The 23,240-nt window shown below is 42.6% G+C and overlaps 1 protein-coding gene across 1 annotated transcript; it reads left to right on the top strand.

Annotated features, from left to right (window-relative positions):
• Positions 1–2,039: 2,039 nt before the first annotated feature.
• LMOD2 (leiomodin 2) lies at positions 2,040–9,845 on the top strand. Its single transcript, XM_007471284.1, has 3 exons — positions 2,040–2,468; positions 7,637–8,964; positions 9,487–9,845. The coding sequence occupies exons 1-3, from the start codon at positions 2,192–2,194 to the stop codon at positions 9,511–9,513; spliced, it is 1,632 nt and encodes a 543-aa protein (XP_007471346.1). The 5' UTR covers positions 2,040–2,191; the 3' UTR covers positions 9,514–9,845.
• The last annotated feature ends 13,395 nt before the right edge of the window (positions 9,846–23,240 follow it).

Genomic DNA, 23,240 nt, shown 5'->3' with positions numbered 1-23,240 from the left:
GCCTAGGTGGTATTGTCGTAAGGAAATAGACTTACAGATCTATATAGAACATAACTGACTGACCAGAAATAAACCCTTACATTTGTGGCCAATTAATTTTCCACAAAGGCGCCAGTGCAATTCAACAGGAGAAGGCCTAGTCCTCAAAAAAAAAACGAAGACAATTGGACATCTGTATACACAAAGATGAATTCAGACCATCACCTTACACATATGCAAATATTAAGTCAAAATGAGTAATAGACTTAAATATAAAAATCAAAAACTATAAAACTTAGAAGAAAACATAAGAGTAAGTCTCTCAGACCTTGTGTTAGGAAAAGATTCCTTAGTTATAATACCAAAAGCTCAAGCAGTAAAAGAAGAAATTGAGAAACTAGACTTCATCAAAATTAAAAACATTCGCTTTTCAAAAGACACCAACAGACATTTCACAGAATGGGAGACAAAATCTGCACATCATATATCTGATAAAGTACAGAATATACAAAGAACTCTTATAACTCAGTAAGAAGAAGATAACCCAATTTAAAACTGAGCATAAGATTTGAATGAATATTTTACCAAAGTAGATATAAGATGGCCAATAAACATATGAAATGGTGCTCAGTGCCATTAGTTATTTGAGGAACGAAATTTAAAACTATAATGAGACACCACTTCACAGGCACTAAAATAGCTATAATCAGAAAGAAGAGCAACGACAAATTAGAATGTGGAGAAACTGGAACTCTCATCATTGCTGGTGGGAAAGTAAATTGGTGCAGCCATTTTGGAAAACAATTCGTTTCATGAAAAGTTAAACGTAAATTTACTACATAACTCAGCAGCTCCACTACTGCATACCTACCCAAGAGAAATGAAAACACATGGCTACACAAAGACTTTCACATTAAGTGTTCAGAGCAACATTATTTATAACTACCCAAACCTGGAAACAACCCAAATATTCACCGACTGCTGAATGCATAAACAAAATAACATATATTATACTTGTGTTGATAAATGTATATTTCAATGCATATACATTTTAACCAATGTTTATACATCTCTATGCTAAAATGATATATTTATGAAGCCCTGTAAACTATGTATATATTTCATCACATTCATAAGAATATGGGCACATATATAATTTCAAATTAGCATCTCTTCAGTTTTCAGCCCAGAGGCAAATCTAGTTGCAAATTCTAGCTCCACCACTTCTTAGCTCTGTGGTCATGGGCTAGTTGCTTAACCTCTCTGAATCTGTACTAGTAAAATATGGGTAATAGTGTACACCTTCCAGGACTGTGGGATTAAATGAGATAAAATGTATAAAATGCTTAGCACTAGGCTGGCACGGGGTCAGTTCTTAGTAAATCACACCCAGTATTATTATTTGTCTTTTTGGAGTTTTAGGTGCAAATCTAGTTGTTTACTAATATTCAGGGGTGAGAAGCAGGAAACCATTTTGTGCAGAGGAGAGAGCTACATCTCCCCTTCTAGCTGTCCGACTTTTTCACTTAATTTCTCAGAGCCTCAGTTGCTAAAATCTGCAAAGGAGGATAATGTAAGTCATCTCACAGGACTTATGATTAGGAAAATTACATTCAAGTGTTTTGCAAACCGCAAAATGCAAGGTAAATAGGAAAGTGCTATATCATTATAGCCTTCTGTTCCCATCAACGCCACCCACAATATGTTTTTAGGAGAACCAGAATAACTAGAGGGATGTGCAGTCATTTCTTATCCTGGGAGATTATAAGGAAAGAATCTTTTCATGACCGTGGTGGTGGTAGCGAGTCATTTTCAAAATAAAATTTACCCTCTTGTTGTTTGAATACAAAGCGAGAACTGGGCTGCTCCCTATCTGAAGCACTGTCTGCCTGTCCTCGTGAGCTATCAGGCTCAGCTAAATATGTCCCTGGCCAGTATGTGAATAATCCCCACTGGTTCCGAGACCTCCATCCACCACCGATGTGACATTCTTTGTGTTCAAATGTCTAGCTGACGTCTGATGCTTAAAACAGCCTATGTCTTCACCCCTCTCTGCATTGTCACAGCCTGTACCACCACTCTTAAAAGGCTATCGCAGGCACTCCCAGCACCAGTTGCTAACCAGCCTACCCACTTGTTTCCCCCGCCTGCTGCTTGCTGCCTTGAATGCCTCGTGCTCCGAGCTCCTTGTGGGTCTGACAGAGCAGGGACCATGTCTACCTTCGGCTACAGGAGAGGACTTAGCAAATACGAATCCATCGATGAGGATGAACTCCTGGCTTCCCTGTCAGCCGAGGAGCTGAAGGAGCTAGAGAGGGAGCTGGAAGATATTGAACCTGATCAGAGCCTTCCTGTGGGGATGAGGCAAAAAAGCCTGACCGAGAAAACGCCCACGGGGACATTCAGCAGAGAGGCACTGATGGCCTACTGGGAAAAGGAGTCCCAGAAACTCTTAGAGAAGGAGAGGCTGGGGGAGTGTGGAAAGGTAGGCTCTCCGATTTTTTTTTTCTTTAGCTGCTCCCACGGCCCTACTCCAAACCCAGGAAGCTGTTCTTTCTAACTTTTCCTCCCTCCTCACTTTTCTTTTCTTATAACCCACTTGTAGCTGCTATTGAAAATCTTCTCAGGCTGAAATAGTCATCTAACTTTTATGGCCACCCAGTGGATTATATGTAAAATTCTTAGTTGGGGTCCTATGATTGACAAGGATGGGATCTTCAAGAAGAAAATAATTCACAAGCAAAGCATGGGTTTAAATATTTTGCCAAACGTAAGTCAAATTTGAGTTATAAGTTGGGGATGCGGCATAATAGAAATGTAGATGTATTTATATATGTGTATAGATATGTGTGTGTGTGTGTATATATTGTGGTTAACTAAATTTATTTTCTTCTATAAAGACGAAAGTGGGTACTCTGGTTGCTTGGACTGTGATGGTGACTATAGTAAAAATAATTCTTTTTTTCCAACAGCAGGAAGTGTGGGGTGGTGAGAAGTATATGGGGCAGAGAGTCAGGGAACCTTATTTCTACTCCCTGCTCTGTGCCTAACTTGTAAGATCTTAAACAGATAGTCGCTTCTGCAGGGTTCTCTTTCCCATCTGTCGATGGAGGACATTGGATCCAGTGTTTCTTTTGTGAATGAAACACCCTTTGAGATTTTGATAACTTATGGACCTTCTTAAGAAAATGAACGTGTGCTTGTGTAAACATAGACAAATTTTACATAGAATTTCAAAATGAAATTTTGAAACTGAAACACATCCTGAAACCCACTTAAGGACCCAAGTTAAGCATGCCTGCGTAGATGATCTCTAAGATTCTGTTCTATTTTATAATGGTGATTCTAAGGCCATGAAATGTGCTTATGTTAGAGGTCAGACTTATTAAGCTCTTGTTCTCTGACCTGTAAACAGTTACTTTGAATTTGCCAAATGAATCATTCACAGAAGGAAGTTCAAAAGACTAGGCTCTGGGAAAATATTATAGTAATGACAATAAGAATGTCAAAATAACAAATTCCTGAATTTGTGGAAGAACACTGGTCAGGAGCGACAGTTTAATACCTCTGTGCTCCACTGGAATCATCTCAAATCAAAATGGCCCAAAGCCAATGGCGAGACTTCCATGGTACTAATCTAGGTGCTGTTAGATGATCTTGATGATAGGGTGTGTTGGCCACATTTTTAGCAAGATATGTGTGAGTCTTGTCCATGCCAATCATCGCAGGAAGGGCCACTGGGATCAGGCCAGGAGCTGCCAAGGCCACGGTGGCCACCTGCAATGAGGGGCTGAAGGAGTGGGGTGGTGGCGAGAAGGAAGGATACACGTGATGGGACAGGATTTGGGTTGGTCAGTTCCTCCACAACCATGATTTTCAGAGGTCTTTTTTTTTTTTTTCTGATGTGGAAATGTGTGTCCAAAATCTGATCAAATATAAGTATGACATTTTCCTAACAGTTCTTAAAGATTTTCCTTAATAAAAAGAATAAAATTGCCTCATAATGTCCAGGACAGATAGCCATTGGAGCAATAACCCAGCAAAGGCATTTTAATGGCATAATGTCTTGAGATCAGTGGAAAACAAAGGGCAAAGCCTGTTGTCAGCTGTTGATGAAACCCACTAGCTCCTGCCAAAGGTTTTGCTGATCCCTGATCCCTGCCAATAGCTTATCATCTCAATTAGAGGCTTTATGTTGGTGAATTTTGATTCCTTTCTCAGCTAGTTAACTTTTCTCTCGCTACCCTTTCCCTGCTGGCTAGTTGTCTCTGGAGTCACAAGGAGTGCTGAGCAGAAGCTTGTCAGTGGAGGGTGTCAATCCATTTCCACTCCAGGAAAAAGCTCAAAGCAGCTGACTGGTGGGTAGGAGGGGGAGGGGGACGGCAGCGTAAGTGAAGAGCTGCCCAGTACGGACCGTGAGAAGGAGACAATTATTAGGCTCCTCCTGGCTCGGTAAATGCTTATGAAAATCCTGTTCAACCCCTAGGGAATGACAGCCTCTGCCCAGCTGGACTCACACAAACTTATCCTGCATTAAACAGCTCCAAGGGGCCTTGCTGACCCAAAGATGTAGCTCCCCTAGCTTGAGTGTCTGCCGGGCTTCAGGCATAGGTGCCAATGAGTCCATTCAGTTTATTTCACTGAATTCTTACCTTCTGGACATGAGAACTGAGACTAGGAGAGGTTAAGAAACTCATTTGAGATAAACAGCTTCTAGCTGAAATTCAAACCAAGTTCTGTTGGCACAAAGACTGTGATTCTCAGAATGTGGGTATATCAGCATCACCTGGGATCTTCTTAGAACCACTAATTCTAGGGCTCCCCCAGACCTGCTGAATGAGCAGCTCTGGGAATGGGGCCCAGCACTGTGTGGCCTCACAAGCCCTCTGGGTGGTTATGACACACACTGGTTTGAGAACCACTCAACTCTACTTCAGCTTCTTTGAGACTCCTCTCCACAGAGGTTTAGTGATTTGTCTAAGATCAACCCGCTCTTAATGCGTAGAACCAGAACCAGAATGGAACCAAGCCTCCTTTTTCATGTAATGGTGCCAGGGAGGTAATGAGGAGAAATGGTTAGACACCCTCTTCTTTTTGCCTAGTTTATGCCCTAAGGGTACCAACATCGCCCCCCAGCACCTCATGCCCCCCCCCTGCCAGGGAGGTAATGAGGAGAAATGGTTAGACACCCTCTTCTTTTTGCCTAGTTTATGCCCTAAGGGTACCAACATCGCCCCCCCGCACCTCATGCCCCCCCCCCACCTTCCCACCCCTATATTCCTGCAAGGCAGAGCAGTGGCAGATAGGTGATCTGGAACAGTGCAGTCAGTACAAATGCCAGAATAATTTTGAGAGTAGGCAATGATTGTTTTTATATCCTCCTTCCTCCCCCTCTAGACACCTCTTTCCCTTCTGCTGTTCTTCTCTTAGATGTCCCCCACCTAGGGTGACTAACCATCTCAGATTGTCTGGGACTATCTAGATTTTAGAACTAAAAACCCTGCTTCCTGGGATACCTTTCGGTCTTGGGCAAACCAGGACGGTCGGTCACCTTCCCCCGACCCCAGCCCCACCAGTACTTTTCTCCTAGGCCTTGTCCCGGCTCTCAGCGGCTATTAAAACCAATGTCAATTTAGAGCCATTCTGTTAGCAAATGTTATTGAGTCCCTACTACGTGCTGAGCGCTGTGCAAGGTGAACAAAACAGACATGATCTTTCTCCTCACCCCACAAGCAGTCTTTTGAGAAAAATGACAAATCATTAAATAGGTACTTTATTGGAGGAATTACAACACTGTGGGAACACGTCACAAGGATAATTTGAGGAGGTGTCAAAGACATTTCTGGAGGAAATGTCATTTAGATGTTACAGGACGACTCATTGCTGGATAACAGTTTCGCATATGACCTCTCCAGATACATTTAAGGGGAAAACATCTCTTGCAGATAAAGCCTAAAGTTCTTTTAAAAACTAGAGGGTACAATTTAATGGTGGTATGACAGGCAGTATACTTTGAATTTTGTGACAGGTCCCTTTCTTCCAAATCAGCTAAAAACATATACTTACAACACACACACACACACACACACACACACACACACACACACACTGTATCACTCTCCCTCCTCCTCCTGAATAAGTGAGTAAAAAATTAAGACTGGAGGAGGCAACCGAGGAGCAGCTGACCCCTTCCCCAGGCCATCACGTGGTGCCTGCCACTCCAAGCAAGTGGATAACTGGAGGCTATTTTGTGATAGCAACTGGGCAAGCAAACCTGGAGACCAGCACAGTGTTTTCCAAAGCTCATTCCATATGCCTCGGCCTGGGGTCAAAAACATTTCCAGTGTGGAGGGAAGAATCAAGGCTTTGGGGACAGGAAAGCGACTCGGGACTTTAGAGAAAATAACGGACTAAAAAGATCGCATTAGAGAAAATCAGACTCTGTCAGCAAGTTCGAGATTTTTATTTTATCAGAAAAGGTAGCAAGAAAAAGAAAGATGGGGTCACCCGAGCTTCTCAGTACAAAGAGTCTTGTTAAGAGGAAAGACAAAGATGGAATGAAATTGTGTTTGCCTGAAAGTCTCTCAGAATTGATACCTGGTAACTAATTTAAAACCATCAGGCTGAGGCAGTGGCTTGCTTCAAGATTTTCTACTGTTCTCTGCTGCTCCACATTACGGTTGGAATCTAGCTGGTGCCAAGGGCGATTATCTTTCCCATCTCGTGTCTCCTGCAGTCCTGTCTCATTTAACCCTGTGATAACGTGAGATTTCAAGCTGATTTGCTGAAAAGCGTGACCTGATTGAGTTTCTGCAGAGAGCTGGGTTTTGACCTGCTGCTGACCTGAGCAGCAGCCCTGCCCCCTCGGCTTCTTTCCCCAGAGAAAGGACAGAGACAGCCTCAGCTTTCAGGTGCTGTGGGGTCTCTGAGACCCTGTGCCAGGCTCTACCCCAGAGGGACATGCTCTGCCTCTGTCTACACTGAGACAGGACAGGGCAGAGGGCTCTGGGCTCCTGTCACGTAGGCTATAGGAGGCAGATAGGGGGAAGAATTTTTGAACATTAAGAAAGGGAACCCATGAACCTGTTGTATATTTTCGTTGTCACTCGTACGTTCGGGATGGAGAAATATGGAAGGACAGAGGGGTGATTCCCTAAGGGATAGTTGAATTTGCTAAACTGTAATGGACTAGGAGTCAAGTAGTCCAGAAGAGGTAGTCAAGAGAATACAAATTTTATCAAGGGCTTTCCAGAGCAGAAGTTTCGACATATCTGTTCAAACGGGTAAGATGATAGCAAACTTTTATTCAATAAACTGAATTCTGGATATTTATTTTGCAGAAAACAAAAGAAACGTTTGTAGAAAAAGCTGTTGGGCTATGCAAGGAAATATTAACCTTGGTCACCCAAACTTAGAGAGATGAGAAGGTGGAGATGAACTTTTTTGTCTTATATACTTCCGTATTACTTGCTGTGTGTTAACTTTTTAAAAAGTTTATTGAGACGTAACTGACACATCACATCGCGTGAGTTTTAGATGGACAACATGATGATTTGATCCATGTATGTACTGCAAAACCATGTGTTACTTTCGTAAATCGAAAAATGTGCTTAGAAATGACAAACTTAATGAGGATACCGTGCTCTTTAGTTCGCAGAAGAAGACAAAGAGGAGAGCGAGGAGGAGCTTATCTTTACTGAAAGTAACAGTGAGGTTTCTGAAGAGGCGTATACGGAAGAGGAGGCCGAGGACGAGGCCGAGGACGAGGCCGAGGAGGAAGAGGACCGCGAAGGAGAGGAAAGAACAACTGAAAACGAGAACGGGATGAATGGATCTGTACATTACGGTAGTGTCGATTCTGACAACTCGAGGCCCGAGACATTTAAAAGCCAAATTGAAACCACACATCTGACCAACGGCCACAGCGGAAGGAACACAGAGTCCCCGGCTGCCATCCACCCCTGTGGAAACCCTACGGTGATCGAGGATGCTCTGGAAAAGATGAAAAGCAACGACCCTGACACCACAGAAGTCAACCTGAACAATATCGAGAACATCACGTCGCAGACCCTCATCCGCTTCGCGGAGGCCCTCAAGGCCAACACGGTGGTGAAGACCTTCAGTCTGGCCAACACGCACGCAGACGACAGCGTGGCCACCGCCATTGCGGAAATGCTGCGAGTCAACCGCCACATCACCAGCGTCAACATCGAGTCCAACTTCATCACGGGCAAGGGCATCCTGGCCATCACGAGGGCTCTGCAGCACAACACCGTGCTCACCGAGCTGCGCTTCCACAACCAAAGGCACATCATGGGCAGCCAGGTGGAGATGGAGATCGTCAAGCTGCTGAGGGAGAACTCCACGCTGCTGAGGCTGGGTTACCATTTCGAGCTCCCAGGACCAAGAATGAGCATGACCAGCCTCTTGACCAGAAACATGGATAAACAGCGGCAGAAGCGGGTGCAGGAGCAAAAGCAGCAGGAGGGGTGCGATGGGGGAGCCAACCTTAGGACCAAAGTCTGGCGAAGAGGAACGCCCGGCTCTTCACCTCACGCATCCCCCAGGCACTCTCCCCGCTCATCCCCCAAACTCCCCAGGCAAGTCCAAAGCGTGAGGAGCCGTCCTCCATCGCCGGTGGCCCCGCCCCCTCCGCCGCCCCCTCTTCCTCCCCAAAGGCTGCCGCCCCCCCCTCCACCGCCGCCGCCCCCTCCGCCCCCAGAAAAGAAGCTCATCACACGGAACATCGCAGAAGTCATCAAACAGCAGGAGAGTGCCCAGCGGGCCTTACAAAATGGACAGAAAAAGAAAAAAGGGAAAAAGGCTAAGAAACAGCCAAACAGTAGCCTAAAGGAAATTAGAAATTCCCTGAGGTCAGTGCAGGAGAAGATGGAAGACAGTTCCCGACCTTCTACCCCACAGAGATCAGCTCATGAGAATCTCATGGAAGCTATTCGGGGCAGCAGCATGAGACAGCTAAGGCGCGTAAGTAACCCGAGGGCAGACCCTGGGGCGCAGACCTCGTAAAGGAGCCCGCCTCCACCGCACAAGGGTACCAAAGTCACCTCTCAAATACTTAATCAGTATTTTAAATGTTTTAGTATGCCAGAGCAGGCTACCAAATTTGGAGCATCAGAAGCAGGTCACCAGATAGCACATTTCCATTTGAGAGATGTGCCTGGTCCACCTTCTTGGCATCTCAGTCTTTTAAGGGCCAGGCTCATCTTAAGATAACTTCAATCTAAAAAAAATCCCGATTTCCTTAATAAGAAAATCAGGGCGTTATCATCTACATTCCAGAACAGATTCATCACTTGTCAAAAATTTTACCACAGAGTTGCAAGTGATTTAAAACCTACTTTATAATATAAAATTTGAGTACCACCGGGCAATAATCTATATCTGAGTTCTTCCTGGAGAATACTGCTAAAGACATACTCTACAGTTATTCTTTTCACTTTATCATTTGTACTGTTTTTATTGAAAGAAAATCCCCTATTTTTGTAGGTGGAAGTTCCAGAAGCTCTGCGATAAAAATCCGATCTTTAGAAGAGGATGCAGAATTATTCAGTGGTATTAGATAAAATGCATTGTGAGATGTTTCTAAAATACCTTCTTCAATTTGAAATGTTCTCTGTCTTTAAAAGTAGCTTCACCCATTAATTCCAAAGAGAATTTGAAGAAACTATCACCGTGTTTCTTCTGTAAATATGAAAATAAACTTCCTTTTTATGTCATGAGATTTGTATTGGCAAGAAGCAGTTTATTTAAACATGCTCTGGCTGTGTTGGTAATTCTGAGCTGTAATGAGTTAATGAAATGTGCTGTTATTTTTGTAATCCCAATAAATTTGGATTGAAGTTTTTCGGTTTTTTTTTAAACAAACTAATTTTTTTTTTGTAAATTGATATTCACATCTGTCAGGTGTGTTTGTAACCTTGCTAAATATTAAAAATATTACAATTCTCAGCCCCCCAAAAGGTTTGGGTCCTTAGCATTTGCCTTTGTTTTCTCATGTCTAAGAAAATCTGATCAGAGCTCTCTCTAAAGGTCTGGAATCAAGAACCTTCTTAAAAGTCTTTTTGGTAGTGAGATAAAAGCTTGGGAAAAGACCCCAAAGTGACCATTATCATCTTAGATGCATGGATGTTGGACCCAGGATGGCAGCTGAGACTCCCATATTTCCATAAGGCTGATAGGTACCCAGAAGTCATTCAATCATTTATAATTAAAACCAACTATTTCTGGAAGAAAAAAAAAAAAACAACAGTTAGAAATCTCTTGGTAGAGAGGAAGTAAGTGCTAAGGGAACGTCTGGAAGATAGGCCCTCCCCCACCCTGAATTCAGAGCTATCTTGAGGCTGATGCTAAAGATTCACAGTTCAAGTCTCCTTTAAGCTCTCCCTGGATGAGCTTTAGTTTAATGGGTCTCAGCCTTTTTGTGCTCTGAATACATAGTGGTGATGTCAGAGTCCACAACACACATCCAGGGACAAGGGTACATGCATTTGCAATCATTCTACCCCACCTCCCTCTCACTCAAGAAAGATCTGAATTCAGATAAGAGAAAGACCTATCAGAGATTCCCTTCATTCCACCCTAGTGTTCCTCTCCAATTTATGAAAGCTATAAATCTCCTTGAAAGTCCTTTGTATTATCTATGATTAGCAATGTTTCCTTTGTGTCCTACAGAATATGACAGTGGTCCTGGCGAGCTCCCTGGGCCACCCGTTTAATAACTGTTTCCTGACTTTGTGTAGGGAGTGACTGACATTTTCAGAACTAAGTTGTGTACTTTTCACAGCAACATTAAAAGGTGCTCTCCCGGGTTAGTCCATAAGGAAACCCAGGCTCAGGGGGGCTGGGGTTGCCTAGGAGCCTGGGTGTTTCAGAAGCCCGTGCTCCTTCTGCATCACTGCCCTTCTCTGCTTGCGTCGGGGGCTCAAACGCCCCACCCCACGAAGGCTCCCTGTTCTTAGAATAACAGTGGGGATTTCAGTTGCCCTTAGTAGTGACTTCACTATTTTACCCCTTTTCACTAGTGTTCACAATCATGTTCTTTATTGTTGCACAAAGAAATAAAAGCTAAAATGTAGGTTTTTAAAAGGTGTGCATGGGTGTGTATGGTGTGTGTGTGTGTGTGTGTGTGTGTGTGTGTGTGTGTAGTGAATTTAGGACAGAAAGCCAAGACGGACCTTCCTTTCCCCTGACCTTTGTGTGTGCATGAGGATGGGGCTCTTCTGACTGCCAACAGCTTTCAGCTCCATCATGATGACGCAGAGGAGCAAATGGTTGCTGATAAAAGGGTCCTTTGACAAAACCATGTATGAATCCCAGAAAAAGAGGGTGTGCAGAACCGGGAGGGAGAGGTGAGTTCCTGGGCTGCCGGGAGCCGCTAGGGCTGTGGAAACCTGCCAGGCCTTCTCACCAGAAGTGAGTGATTGGGAGACAAACATTCTCTCCTTCACATTTTTTTTTTATTTTTGCGGTACGTGGGCCTCTCACTGGTGTGGCCTCTCCCGTTGCGGAGCACAGTCTCCGGACGCGCAGGCTCAGCAGCCATGGCTCACGGGCCCAGCTGCTCTGCGGCATGTGGGATCTTCCCGGACCGGGGCATGAACCCGTGTCCCCTGCATCGGCAGGCGGACTCCCAACCACTGCGCCACCAGGGAAGCCCATCTCCTTCACATTTTAAAAGACTACTTTGCTGGAAATTTTTGGGCTTCGGGAGAGAGCAGCGTGCACTTACAAGGCGCTTCACAAAATGCAAATAAAGATATCCTTACAGTCAACCCACAAAACAAAATATGATAAAGCCCCTAACAGGACAAGTATGATATGGTCAGGCATTAAGTTGGCACGTTTTTCATTCAGGAAAAGAATTTCTCGAATGTGATTTCGGAATAGAGCACTGTAAACAGGCAAGGTGTCATGACTCCTCAGCACAGAACAGGGATCCTTAGTTTATCCTTCCTGCAAACTCACAGAGCTGGTATGAAAACCAGTTAGTTCAACGTCTCTAAAGAGCGTTCAGCTCACTGAGAGAGAGGCTGTCCAAGACCAGATGAAGTGTTTAGACCATGATTTATATCTGCACATTAATCTCTTAAAGTACGCCTCATCCTGATTGAAACAGGGCCAGGATGCCGAGTCTCACCCTGCTTCTTGAGCCCTGCTGCCACAGGTATTCAATAACTCAGTGATTTAATCCCTGCCCTGACGTAGTTGCTCCAAGTGAGTGAGAGGGAAGAGGTAATAACAGACTGCAGTGGCCAGTATTGAGAGGCCCGGAAGACTGGGGTAAATCGATACATTCTTGAAAAGACCTCTTAACTACCTTATTTCCAGACAAGTTCACACTGTCTTTTCTTTGTTTCTCTGAGGTTTGGAAGGTGGGGTTTTGTCTCCATCAGTCGTCAAATAGCGGATGTAAAAGGCAAAGAACTGAGGTAAGAATTACAAAACTCAGAAATATGGTACCAATACGGACGCACCCAACTTCCATAACTATTTTCTGAGTGCCTACCATGTTCCAGATACTTCTGGATGTGAGGATACACAGTGAATGAAGGAGATAAGATGCCTGTCCTCGTGTCACTTACAGGCTAGGAGAGGGAGCTGACACCATTCTTTCATGCATCGTGTGTCTGTGTATCAGGTGCCTCCCATGCATGGGGCACTCTCCTAGATGCTGGGGAGACCAAGTTGAATTAGAAAGTGTCCTCCAGTGCAAAGCAGTGAGGATCCTCATTCCTTCCAGAATACGCAGTAAGAACTGAGCTAGAGGCTGGTGTAGGGTCCTATATGAGCACTGAGGCAGCCTAATCACCTCAAGCTGGGCTTAGCATAGTTTTTCTGTAAAGAGACAGAGATATTTAAAATAGCATATAAAATATTTAAATATTTTAGACTTTGTGGGCCATTTGGTGTTTGTCACAGCTATTCAGCTCTGCCGTTGTAGGGTGAAAACAGCCACAAACAATACGTAAGTGAATGAGTGTGTCGGTGTTCTAATACAACTTTATTTATGGACACTAAAATTTAAATTCCATATAATTTTCATGTGTTGTTAATTTTCTTCTTTGATTTTTTTTCAGCTATTAAAACATGTTAAAACTCTCCTTAGTCTGCAGACTGGACAAAAACAAATGTTGAATGCCTTTGACTTGTGAGCCACAGTTTACCACAGACCCTTGACCAAAAGCAGATAAGGGGCCAAGAGAAGCTTCTCCGGGGAAGGTGACACTTGTTTTGGATTTTTAAAGAATAGAGAAGTTGCCAGGCTAAAAAAAGAATCAAATGGTAGGGGTGATGAATGAAGAGAGACATTTAAGTTTGAGAAAACGGTATTTTTATAGAAAATGGTAGAAAATCATAGGGTTAATGTAATTCTATGAAAACAAGAATTTGGCAGGTTTAATATTTTAGTTATTTTTTTTTCTGGTATTGATAATTTTGGTGGATTAAGAATAGTACTAGTATGTAGTTTCAGTATTGTCTTGTCTTTTTACAAAAATAGTATGTGATCATTAAGAAAAACTAGAATATACAGATAAGGCAAAAAACATAAAGAATCCCCAAAATCTCACCCACACAGAACTACTGATAAGCTTTTAGTGTATATCCTTTTAGATCCTTCTTAATGCATACTTAAACACACATATAACTTTTTTTCTACAAAAAGGGGAAAATAACACACATGCCATTACATAGCCTACCATATTTTATTTAAGCAATTTCAATAGCTTGGATATTCAGGTCATTCTGATTAGATCGCTGATGTTGGAATTTAGTTTGTTCCAACTTATCTTTTTGAGTTATTCTAACTTTTAACTTTTCCAGAAAGCCCTTAGAAGAAAGGATTGACTGAAAAATCACAGCTAAGAAGCCATCTCCCAGTTAGACAAGAGTTGCGAGTACATCATCATTGTGGTATACCAAAACTGGAAATTAGGTTTCAACCAAATTGTCATGTTTACCAGTTTCCTCTCAGTCAAATTATACGCCTATCTGAACCACAGAGGCATGCGTTGGTAAGACGCATTTCAAAAAGTCCATTCAATTTTCTATGTCTGAATAAAAAGCCTGGGAGGGGCTGAGAGTCACAAAAGTCCGTCCTGAACAACTCAGTGTCGGCTAAGGAATGTGGATTCATTATGAGAGTCATGGAGAGCACAGAGGATTTCAAGAGGAGGAGTGACATGATGTTTATACAGCTTTATAAAAATATGGCTTGCATAACAGAGAGAAGGATGGGCTCAGTGAGGCCCAGGCTGGCGACAGGAACACCAGTTAGGAGACCACTACAGTGATCTAGAAACAAAGTAATGCAGACGAACTGACCGCTGTGTAGGTATGAAGAGGTCAGAACAGATAGAGCAGAGACTGAGAAAGCGCACGCTCCACAGAATTTAGTTACTGGTTAGACGTAGGGGGCAGGAGGCAACAAAAGAGAGAAATCTAGGTGGATCCGATCCTGGCTGGGCCATCTGGGTGGGTAGTGGTGCCACAAAACGGGACAATGGCACACAGCAGGAGCAGGCTTGGAGGAAGAAAGTGAGCTCAGTTTTGAATAGTATCGTTTCTGAGGTGCCTGTCCATTTGAAAGTAGGGGTCTAGAATCATGGGGTGGGATTCGGGCTGGAAGTGGGGATTTGGGGGTTGTATATGAGTAGCATTTAAAGATGGGGGTTTGGACGAGGTCACTCAGGGAGACCGTGGAGAAGGGCAGAGGCTGAGTATGTCCAGAGAGAAACCAGACGAGAGTCAGGTGGCAAAGCAGAGAGTTGTGCTAAGGAAGGGCCAGTCGGCAGCATAAGATGCCTCAGTGAGTTCTGCATCTTGACAGGGTTTACTTGAGCCGGTGATCTTGGTGGGAGCAAGTCCATGGGAGCCGTGGAGATGGAAACTAGACTGTAGGGGTAGAGTGGGGCGACTCTACCACTGCAATGAAGAATGTAGCGTGATGCTTCGAATAATGGGTGTGCTGCTCTCTTGCAGAGTCAGCCGGTCCACAAATCTCAAAATTAAAAAGGCACATCTTCCTGGCATGTCATTACATTATATTATATTATATTATATTATATTATATTATATTATATTTTCACATACACAAATATATACATACATTATCATTTTTACTTTATGTGAGAAAACAATGTTATATATATATTTCTCTGTAAATACATTTATATATTATATACACACTTTTCCTCATGTCAAATAGAAAGGACATATATGTGCATATACATGTATATACACAGTCTAGATGAAGTTAACTGGAAACCTCAGTCCACCTCTGTGACAGTCCAAAGTCTTCTGCAAGATTTCTGAGAATTTCTGGGATGAAGGGGCTGGAGGCCGGAGGTTTATCTGTCCATCGTTGTCTCTGGCTCCACGCACCAAGCATGCATCTAGCAAACCTATGGTTTAATGGCCCCATTTCAAACCACATGGAAATGGACCTGTGGCAATCAGCCCTCTTTCTTGGTTTCCACAGGTTCAACATTACATGAAAATTTGGGAAATAAAGGTAAGGTTGAAAAGCAACACAAAGCAACAAAAATGACTTCATATCAAACATGAGATGTTATAACAATAACAGAGGGGCTAGTTCCCCATCAGAGATTTTTTTTTCCCCCCACTGGCTATTTTATCCCACATAATAGTCTGTATTTTCTTGTTAGTTTATTACACTTTCCTCTTCTCTCATGATTCACCCTCATTACTATCCTCCTAAATCACTCCTGGGAATTCCAGATTCTCTTCATTTTGTTTTGCACAGCAAATTCAACTCTCTCCAACCCCTGGCGAAGGGCAGCTCCAGTTTACCTTTGCATATCCAAACTGGTCAGAGTGATGCAGATCAAAAGATGCTTTTATTTAACAGGAGCCTCCCTAAGGTTACGGCTGTGAATAGAATTTCTCCCCTTGAAAATGGCATATCCTCTCATTGATCACCACAAAAACCTTTGGTGGGTCACTCACAATCTGTTATCTGGACTGTTGCTTCAGAACTGGTTTTTTCATAACTGGTTCCTAACCAGTTGCTTCCTAACTGGTTTCTCTGTCTCCATTCTCCCTCACCCCATATTGGTCCTCCACATGCTAGAGTGAGATTTTTCCAAGATGCAATTCTGTTGACATCAGTCACCTGCTTGAAATTCTTCTGTGGTAACCCATATTCTGCAGAATAAACTTCAAATCCCTTGGCCTGGCAAACATGGCCCTGTTGATCTTTTGGCCTCATCTGTCCTCACGTGCCCTGTGCTTAAGCCATACTAGCATCGTGCAGTTCACTGAAGCAGTGATGCTGCCTCTTGACACACACCTTTCGCATCCCATCCTACCTGCCTGGAATTCCCCTTCCACTCTTTACCTCGGGGGAGCACCTACTCATTCTTCAAGAGACCTTGAAAGGTGAGTAGCTGATTGAACCAAGGAGATGGGGAACAGGGCGCCTTTCAAAGGAGACTCTATTCTCTTCCACACTCTCCCTGGTGACCTCAACCAAACTCCTATCTTTAAATCCCTCTCGTACCACGTGATGCCCAAATCCTTACTTCCAGCACAAATACCACCCTCGTGATTCTAAACCCATACGTTCAAAAGAACAGGCACCTCAGACACAACGTATTTAAGGCTGAACTCATCTTTTTCCTCCAACACCTGCTCCTGTTATAGTCTGTATTCCACTATCTCACAATACATTTTACCTTGCTTTATACACTATCTGTGTAGATGTCTTAATCTTCCTACTATCCTACTGGATTCTATATCCTGGAGATCCGGGACTTTATCAGCAAGCACTCAATGCATATATCTGAATAGATGGAGATGATTAGCTGCTCAGCAACAATGAAGAGACGAATAACAGTATCTTCTCGCCATCCCTCCCAGGGTGGCCAAAGGGTGATGTGGGACCAAAAACGATCATGGTTGAGAAACCAAGTTTAGAGGCGAGATTGGCCCCAGGGTCTGTGACAGGGCAGGACCTACATGTGGAGGCTAAGGGGCTCCAAGGAGTGCATCACTAGGGAGCAGCCAGTGGTAGGCACTCCCTCTGTGTGCATTGCAGGGCCAGAGCTCTAAGAATATCTGCATCCACTCTTCCTGGCCCTCCTCTCTCAAAGCCTCACTCCACCCCTTCTCCCATGTGATCTGGGGCCGTGGTCAGGATGTAGTCACAAGCGGCTGCACAAGCTACAGTTGGGAGAGTGTTCGGGTAAGCCGAGGACTGACAACTGGCAAGGGGAAGTCCTGTTCTCTACATCCTGAGGTCAAATGAGTATAATCCTTAAACCCCTAACCCTTGAATTCATCAGACAAATTTGCACGCTGAAGCAGAAGTCTTTACTCTGATATACTATTTGCACATTGGCTATTTTGCACTAATTTTCAGATGACTAATCTTGTTCCATAATCTAGTCTTTATGACAACTTCAGCAGGTTCTTAGCAACATGACTTTTGTGGGGTTATAGATTTAGAAGTTTTAAAAAGTAAGCATGTATTTGAAGTCTAGCCATCTCCTCTGATCCAAATACTGTTGTCACTAGTACCCACAGCTAAATTCTCTGTCTTCCTGAATGAAATCTCAGCTGATCCATCTGAGTAATCATCATTACACAAACACAGAAACAAATGATCTAAAGTCAGTCTCAAGTCACAATTTGAAATTTGCCCTCAGCTGTTGCCTCATAGTTGCAGACTATGCAGGAGACCAGCAGAAAGCTGAAAATATCACAGTCAGAAAGAGCAAGATCATACTCACCAATGTGCTCAGTTAATTTTCTCTAAATGCTGCCAAGGGGCTTCCCTGGTGGCGCGGTGGTTGGGAGTCCGCCTGCCGATGCAGGGGACGCGGGTTCGTGTCCCGGTCCGGGAAGATCCCACATGCCGCGGAGCAGCTGGGCCCGTGAGCCATGGCCGCTGAGCCTGCGCGTCCGGAGCCTGTTGCTCCGCAACGGGAGAGGCCACGACAGTGAGAGGCCCGCGTACCGCAAAAAAAAATAAAAAATAAAAAAATAAATATATATATATATATATATATAAAAATGCTGCCAGGAAGTTTTGATGATTCTTCTCCACGACACTCATAAGAAGGTTAACAAGAATCTTGATCTTTCAGAACTTGTTGGGATGGTAACTATGCTTTTACCCCAGAAGCTGTCATTAATAAATTTTTTTGTAAAGAAATGCAAATTATTTTTAACAGAAGCAAAAAAAAAAAGGCAAAACAAATCCAGCTTCTTCTCCACACATGATATATCCGCAAGTTAAAAGTCACCATTGGGGTGATAAAAAATATGAAATCAATGAAAAATGCTTAAGGAAAGAGACACACTGACAGAGGTTACTTGAAATTCAGAGAGAAGATTCTGAGGTAATTCCAAGTAAATTCTTGTGTAATCATTTATTAAGCATTTGGGATTACTCAAACATGCCAGTTACCTGATCTAATATTTAAATGGAAAAAAAATTTTAATGGTGATGGAAGGAGGAATGGGGATTGGGGATGAGCAAACAAAATATTATGAAAGATTCTATTTACTGAATACTCCAAAAATCTGAGGCTGTACCAATCTCAAAACTTGCCTTGGCTTGCTTTAGTGGCTGTTGGTTTGGCTGCATGATTTTAACATATTTTCCTTCCTGCTTTTTTTTCTTTTTTTCTTTTGGAAAACAGAATGATAGCATTTCCCTTTGGGTCTTTACATGTGCAAAAGCAGAACAATCCCAAGCCTTCTACATTTGAAGTAAAGATATTGGAGTAATATTTTTTATTTTTTATCCAGATCATTGCTGGTGTCTTGATGCACCTGAGAGGCCGGGAACTATAGTGGTCGAGGGTACATCCTTTGTATTAAGACAGACCTAAGTCTGATGCTCAGCTCTGCCATTTACTATTTAACTAGGTGCAAATTGTTTGTTTCATTTGCCTTGGCTGAAAAATTGGGATAATAACCTCCTCATGTAAAAACATTTCATGTAATGCCCAACACTTAATACGTGGTCCAATAAATAGTGGTTAGTATTATGATGGGTCCTTTTAAACATGACTTTTCTCAAAGGAAAAACATCTCAGTGGAGATGGAATAAGTGGGAGTGGAATAAGCACAGCCAAGGGGCTTCTGGAAGCCCCTTTAAATGGCATCATCATTATCATCAAAAAGTGGCCTGGTCTGAACTAGCTGATTGCCCACATTACAGTATCCCCTGCAGAAAGGACACAGGGCCAGGGGATGCCTCCCTGTGGAAGTTAGAGAGCAGTCTACACTGGGAATTGCACACTAAGTGGGCAGGTGTTGACTGTGCCCTCTGGGGACAGTGTTTATCAGAAAAACACTTGTACGGGCAGGGAAGGTACTCCCTGTACAAAGCAGGACCAATATCTGGAGGTGTTCTTTTTTTTCCTTTTTGGCTGCGCCGCGCAACTTGCAGGATCCTAGTCCTGCGTCCCCTGCAGCGGAAGCATGGAGTCTTAACCACTGGACTGCCAGGGGAGTCCCTATTTGAAGGTGTTCTTGACATTACTTATACAAGAAATCCATTGAATTTTCACTGTGCTCCCCAAATCCCAGTATCAACTCACAAGTCTCAAGAACCCACACATGCGAAACCAAATGCTCTTCTGTGCATTTTACACCCCCTTGCTCTCTTGGTTACCAATTACTGTTAACTTCTGTCATGGGGGAGAGATGTAGGAGGGATGACAGGAACCATAAAGCAACAACCAAAAACATTGTATTGGATAATTTCTAGGAGAGGTAAGCAGAATGGAGGTTATTGCTTTACTAGAGAAAGAGTAGAGCTGGAGGATGATTTAAGGGGACAATGCTTTCAAGAGAAGCAGTTAACTGAAGACTGGGAAGCAGCCCCCATAATTTTCTGAAACCTGTTGTTTCTTCCAGTTCCCTATTCAACATTGTGTAGTAATTTCTATCTCTGGGGGAGATGCTGTGAAAAAAATGCCATTGGGAATTCAGGTATGGAAACCAAACTTCTGTATTTTGAACTTGGCATTATTTTTGTTCCTCCAGAAGACTTGTCAGAACAGATCTCTTGAGTCAATTAATACCGTCGTCAAGGTGCACATTTATTCACGCCAGTTATTCCAGAAGAAATAGATGACAGTCTAAATGTTGCCTGGGCCTGCATTTCACTGAATAGTGTGTAGGGTATCGAGATTTGTGCATGTCCAAAATTCCATGTCTAATGGTTGGTCGTTTTTCCCAATTATAAGAGAACAAACAGCCATGGAGAGATGCTGACATAGCGTTCACAAAGCTTGAGATGTATTTCCTATATTACATCAGTGATTCAAACTCTTGCCATATTTAGAGATAAATCTTATGGCAATTTGATGTTAACACTCCTACATAAAACAGCCTGGAGTCACCAAATCTTTAAAGTAGCCTAAGTTTTCACCACTAAGCTCATTGCCAATCTGTGGGTAATGCTTACCAATAGAAATCTTTTCCCTATCTTTTTCTGTTTTCCCCACATTTTCTCACTAGATGCTGAGTGCAGTCCTGTGAACTCCCTAAGAATCATGACCTATGGCTAAAATGCTATTTCTCAATCTAAATGGAGTCAGCTGAGAAACTGCACTAATTCCTCCTACTTATACCTGGGCAAGTTAGTAATTTCCACAGGCCAGGATGGTTCCATAAATTCATTTTCTATACATCAAAATACATAAATGTTCCTGTTCATACACACTAACACAAAGAAAATTTCTTAAATAACGTCAAGTGGCTCCCCAGTGACCTGCTAGAGGAACCCACACAAGTGTATCTCCAACATCTAGTGTCAAGTTTTCTCCAGCCGTCCTTTCTTCTTCACCATGTGCCTTTTTGCCATTCTTTCATGATCAGTCATGAGTGTACCTTCTATTCCTGACTGTGTGAAGGTAATTGAGTAAACTACAAAAACCTGCTAGGGAGCTGGCAGGCGGGGTTGAGAGGGGAGCCTGATTTCTCAATGGGTCTTAGAATTACGCGGTCACATGAATTTCCTCTATTACCCTGATGTAGATATATTAATACATGGAATGAGAGATGTGTTTTATTCTGAAGCCTACTTCCAACTTACAGTAACAATAATCATTTAAAATAGTTTGGTTTAGGATAGGGCATTAGGATAACACTTGTGTTCAAGTGCATTCACCTAGTAGCTCTGAAAATACGATGTCTGGGAACTTGTGACAACTTGGGAACATGATCTAGGAGAACATTTCCTTATGTTTCTGTTTCTTCTTGCTTGATTCACCGGTTCCTATTAATATTTAAGAAACTTGTGTATTTGAAGGCTTTGGGGGCAAGATTCTGCAAAAATGTTAACAGTTTTTACAACGCCCATCCCCATCCTCAGTTTTGTGGAAAATCTTATCATCATAAAGACACAGCAATGGTTTTCATGTGTTGAAAGATACTCCGAAGTTTTATTATAATGTCGGACAGTTCATATGCGGGGTCACTACTGCAATTATAATTTACCATATATCATGAACTGAGACCAAGATATCTAAGTGTTAACCAGCCATGCAGTGGAAAGAATACCACCACATTTTTTTCCTACAATTATCCTATCTTTTCCAACAACCACCAAATCCCACTTGAGGAGTAAGCTTTACAGAATTACAACTGAACTCAAATGCATAATGTTTCCCCCTATCCATTTTCTCCCACGCAGGCTATTGGAATAGCCAACGTAATGACGATTGGTTTCAGATTTAGCTAGCTGGGAAATGAAGAAACATATATGAAAAATATACAGTGGTCCCTCAGTATACACAGAGGATGAACCCCATGGATACCAAAATCCAAGGCTGCTCGAGTCCCTTACATAAAGTGGCAGTCCAGTGGTTAGGATTCTGTGGTTTCTCTGCCGAGGGCCTGGGTTCGATTGCTGGTTGGGGAACTAAAATGCCACAAGCTGCACGGTGAGGCAAAAAATTTAAAATAAAAGTAAATAAATAATAAAATAATAAAAGTAAAGTAAAATAAAATAAAATTAAAAAATAAAATAAAATGGAGTAGTACAGGGAATAGAGTTGGCCCTTTGTCTTTAGAGGATGCGACATCTGTGGGAACAGAGAGCTGACTGTAGTGTTCAAACCAGTTTTTCTGTTGTTCTGCGTTCTGGAAAACAAAGTGATGAAAATGGAAAGTAAAAAGAAGGATGCTGAAAGGGCTCAAGTTGTGTGTAGAATTTCTCTTTGCTCGTGGTCTAACTGGCATAAACCTCATCAGGCTGTCCCAGACATGTTGGCTGTAAAACTGTGGGGCACTGGTACAGATCTAAAGCATTCATCGGGCTCAGAATCTACTTGAACTTTCTAAACATCTTGAGGCAACAGGTCCTTATAAACATGTTCCATAGGGGCCAGAGGCATTCATGCATGAACAAAGCAAGACCACTTACAGAAGAGAATCCATTTGCAGGTGGCTTGGAAAGTGGTTGCAATTCTAGGACTATGCTTATTAAGTTAGACTCTAATAATAATTTTTTTTAAGTTGGTTTTATTTTTTTAAAGATTTTTCTGATATGCACCATTTTTAAAGTCCTTATTGAATTTGTTACAATACTGCTTCTGGTTTTATGTTTTGGTTTTTTTGGCCACGAGGCATGTGGGATCTTAGCTCTCTGACCAGGGATAGAACCTGCACCCCCCTGCCTTGGAAGGCGAAGTCTTAACCACTGGACCGCCAGGGAAGTCTCGACTCTCATAATCACTTAACTATTAATGTTAACTACATCACAACCTTCATCGAATATCCACAGCAAAGTTCACAGGAGTCTTAAAAAGAAAAAACCATTTTAAATTTCCATTTGAATGGGTTAGTATGGATTTTTAGCTGAATATACAACTAAGATGTTGGCCTTTCTACATTTACATCCTTGTGCAATAAACAAACAAAACCCAAATATGCTAAATATTTCATCAGCTTCTCCCTAACTAGTTATCGTCCTTCAAAACGGAGATTTGAATATACTTCTTAATTTTACTTGCTGAGTGTTTTCCCAATCCCATTCTTAAAACAAAAATCTGGCTGCAGACACAAATCCTCCTTTCTGTTCTCAGCCTCCTTGGAGTCCCACTCTAGTTAAAAAAAAAGAAAGAAAGAAAGAAAGAAAGAGAAGAAAAAGGAAAGGTTGCTTGTTTTTAGGCCCAGAAACTGATTTAAGAACCAGAATTGTCTTACAGACAACTACAGAATTGAGATATTATGAACAGCTTTGATGATCTGTTTCCCTA

The sequence above is a fragment of the Lipotes vexillifer genome, unplaced genomic scaffold (assembly GCF_000442215.2).
Source record: "Lipotes vexillifer unplaced genomic scaffold, Lipotes_vexillifer_v1.1 scaffold618, whole genome shotgun sequence".
In the NCBI taxonomy this organism is placed as follows: Eukaryota; Metazoa; Chordata; class Mammalia; order Artiodactyla; family Lipotidae; genus Lipotes; species Lipotes vexillifer.
The sequence above is the reverse complement of the archived record's forward strand: the minus strand, read 5'-3'. Positions and strand labels throughout refer to the sequence as shown.

What these genes read in the sequence shown, in the direction of transcription:
- LMOD2 (XM_007471284.1), top strand. Translation starts at nt 2,192, where the DNA reads ATGTCTACCTTCGGCTACAGGAGAGGACTTAGCAAATACGAATCCATC. An exon ending in GGGGGAGTGTGGAAAGGTAG is followed by an intron (nt 2,469 to 7,636) that starts GCTCTCCGATTT and finishes TTTAGTTCGCAG; the next exon opens with AAGAAGACAAAGAGGAGAGC. An exon ending in GCATGAGACAGCTAAGGCGC is followed by an intron (nt 8,965 to 9,486) that starts GTAAGTAACCCG and finishes CTATTTTTGTAG; the next exon opens with GTGGAAGTTCCAGAAGCTCT.